The 1,544-nt window shown below is 69.0% G+C and overlaps 1 protein-coding gene across 1 annotated transcript in view; it reads right to left on the minus strand.

Moving 5' to 3' along the window:
* Positions 1-17: 17 nt before the first annotated feature.
* LOC118159343 (sodium/potassium-transporting ATPase subunit alpha-2-like) overlaps positions 18-1,544 on the minus strand; it is a gene marked incomplete at its 3' end in the record, with an annotated part of 2,078 nt that continues 551 nt past the window's right edge. The window contains exons 3-6 of the mRNA XM_035313941.1: positions 1,068-1,490; positions 842-978; positions 604-754; positions 18-258 (exon numbers count right to left, since the gene is read on the minus strand). Coding sequence (XP_035169832.1) covers positions 18-258; positions 604-754; positions 842-978; positions 1,068-1,490 — 952 coding nt within the window. The remainder of the gene's footprint in view (positions 259-603; positions 755-841; positions 979-1,067; positions 1,491-1,544) is intronic.

Consider the following 1,544-nt stretch of genomic DNA (forward strand, 5'->3'; position numbering starts at 1 on the left):
GGCGGCCTGGGGACAACGGGGTGGCAGGGTCACCACCGTGTCCCCCCTGACACGGGGAGGGGGTGGTGGCACCCGGGGGTGGCGCCGACCTTCCTCCACGCCGGTGACGATGGAGGCGAAGTTGTCATCGAGCAGGATCATGTCGGCCGCCTGCTTGGAGACGTCGGAGCCGGCGATGCCCATGGCGATGCCGATGTCGGCCTTCTTCAGCGCCGGGGAGTCGTTCACACCGTCCCCTGTCACCGCCACGATGGCACCCTGGGGACACGGGGGTCAGGCACCAGGGGGTAAGGGGATGGGGACACCATGGGGGTGGGGACACCGTGGGGATGGGGACACCGTGGGGATGGGGGCACCGTGGGGCATGGGATTGCAGCACCGTGGCACGTAGGGACAGATGACCCGATGGCACGAGGACAGGAGCACCGCAGGGAGCAGGGGTGGGGACATCACGGGGCACGGTGACTCCATGGGGCACGGGGATGGGGCACCACCGGCCGCAGGGACGTGGGCACCGCGAGACACAGGGACACACCCGGCAGCATGGGGACGGGGACACCTGGGGGGCACGGGGATGCTGTGGGGGGGTTGTGGGACGCCCACCTGGCGCTGGCAGCCCTCCACGATGATCAGCTTCTGCTGGGGCGACGTGCGGGCGAAGACGATCTCGGTGTGGTTCTTGAGGATCTCGTCGAGCTGCTCGGCCGTCATGTCCTTCAGGTCGGAGCCGTGCACCACGCACGCCTTGGCCTCCCTGCGGGCACCGCGGCCCTGAGTGGGGGGTGCCCGGCCACCCCCCCGCACCCCCTGTGCCCCCCCCCCCAGGCTCCCCACCACCTACCGGGGGTTGACCTGGCTGACGGGGATGTTGAGGCGCGCGGCGATGTCCTCCACCGTCTCGTTGCCCTCCGAGATGATCCCGACCCCCTTAGCAATGGCCTTGGCCGTGATGGGGTGGTCGCCGGTCACCATGATCACCTGGGGGGGGGGGGACAAGGCCACCACCATGAGCCCCCTTTTTTTTTTGGGGGGGGGGGGGGGGTCATGAAACGGGGGGGGGGTCTCACCTTGATGCCAGCGCTGCGGCACTTGCCGACGGCGTCGGGGACGGCGGCGCGGGGGGGGTCGATCATGGACATGAGCCCCACGAAGCAGAGGTTGGTGGTGGGGAAATTGATCTCATCGGCGTCGAAGCGGAAGCCGCGGGGGAACTTCTCCGGGGGCAGGTAGAGGTGGCAGAAACCTGGCGGGTGGCAGGGGGTGACAGGGTGGCCCCCTCCCACTCCCTTGTGCACCCCCTGTCGTTGTCCCCCCCATGTCCCCTGTGTCCCCGTGGCCCTTCCCTCCACGTCCCCAGTGCATCCTCTCCTGCCACGTCCCCTTTCCATGTCCCCATGTCCCAGGTACCTGTGTCCCCGTGTCCCTGTGTCCCCGATGTCTTCTGTCCCCCATATCCCCATGTCCCCACGTCCCGGTGTCCCCATACCCCCCTATCCCCACATCCCTTCATCCCCCACACCCCCACGTCCCCATGCCCCCACCCC

Source organism: Oxyura jamaicensis, unplaced genomic scaffold, assembly GCF_011077185.1.
Source record: "Oxyura jamaicensis isolate SHBP4307 breed ruddy duck unplaced genomic scaffold, BPBGC_Ojam_1.0 oxyUn_random_OJ69794, whole genome shotgun sequence".
In the NCBI taxonomy this organism is placed as follows: Eukaryota; Metazoa; Chordata; class Aves; order Anseriformes; family Anatidae; genus Oxyura; species Oxyura jamaicensis.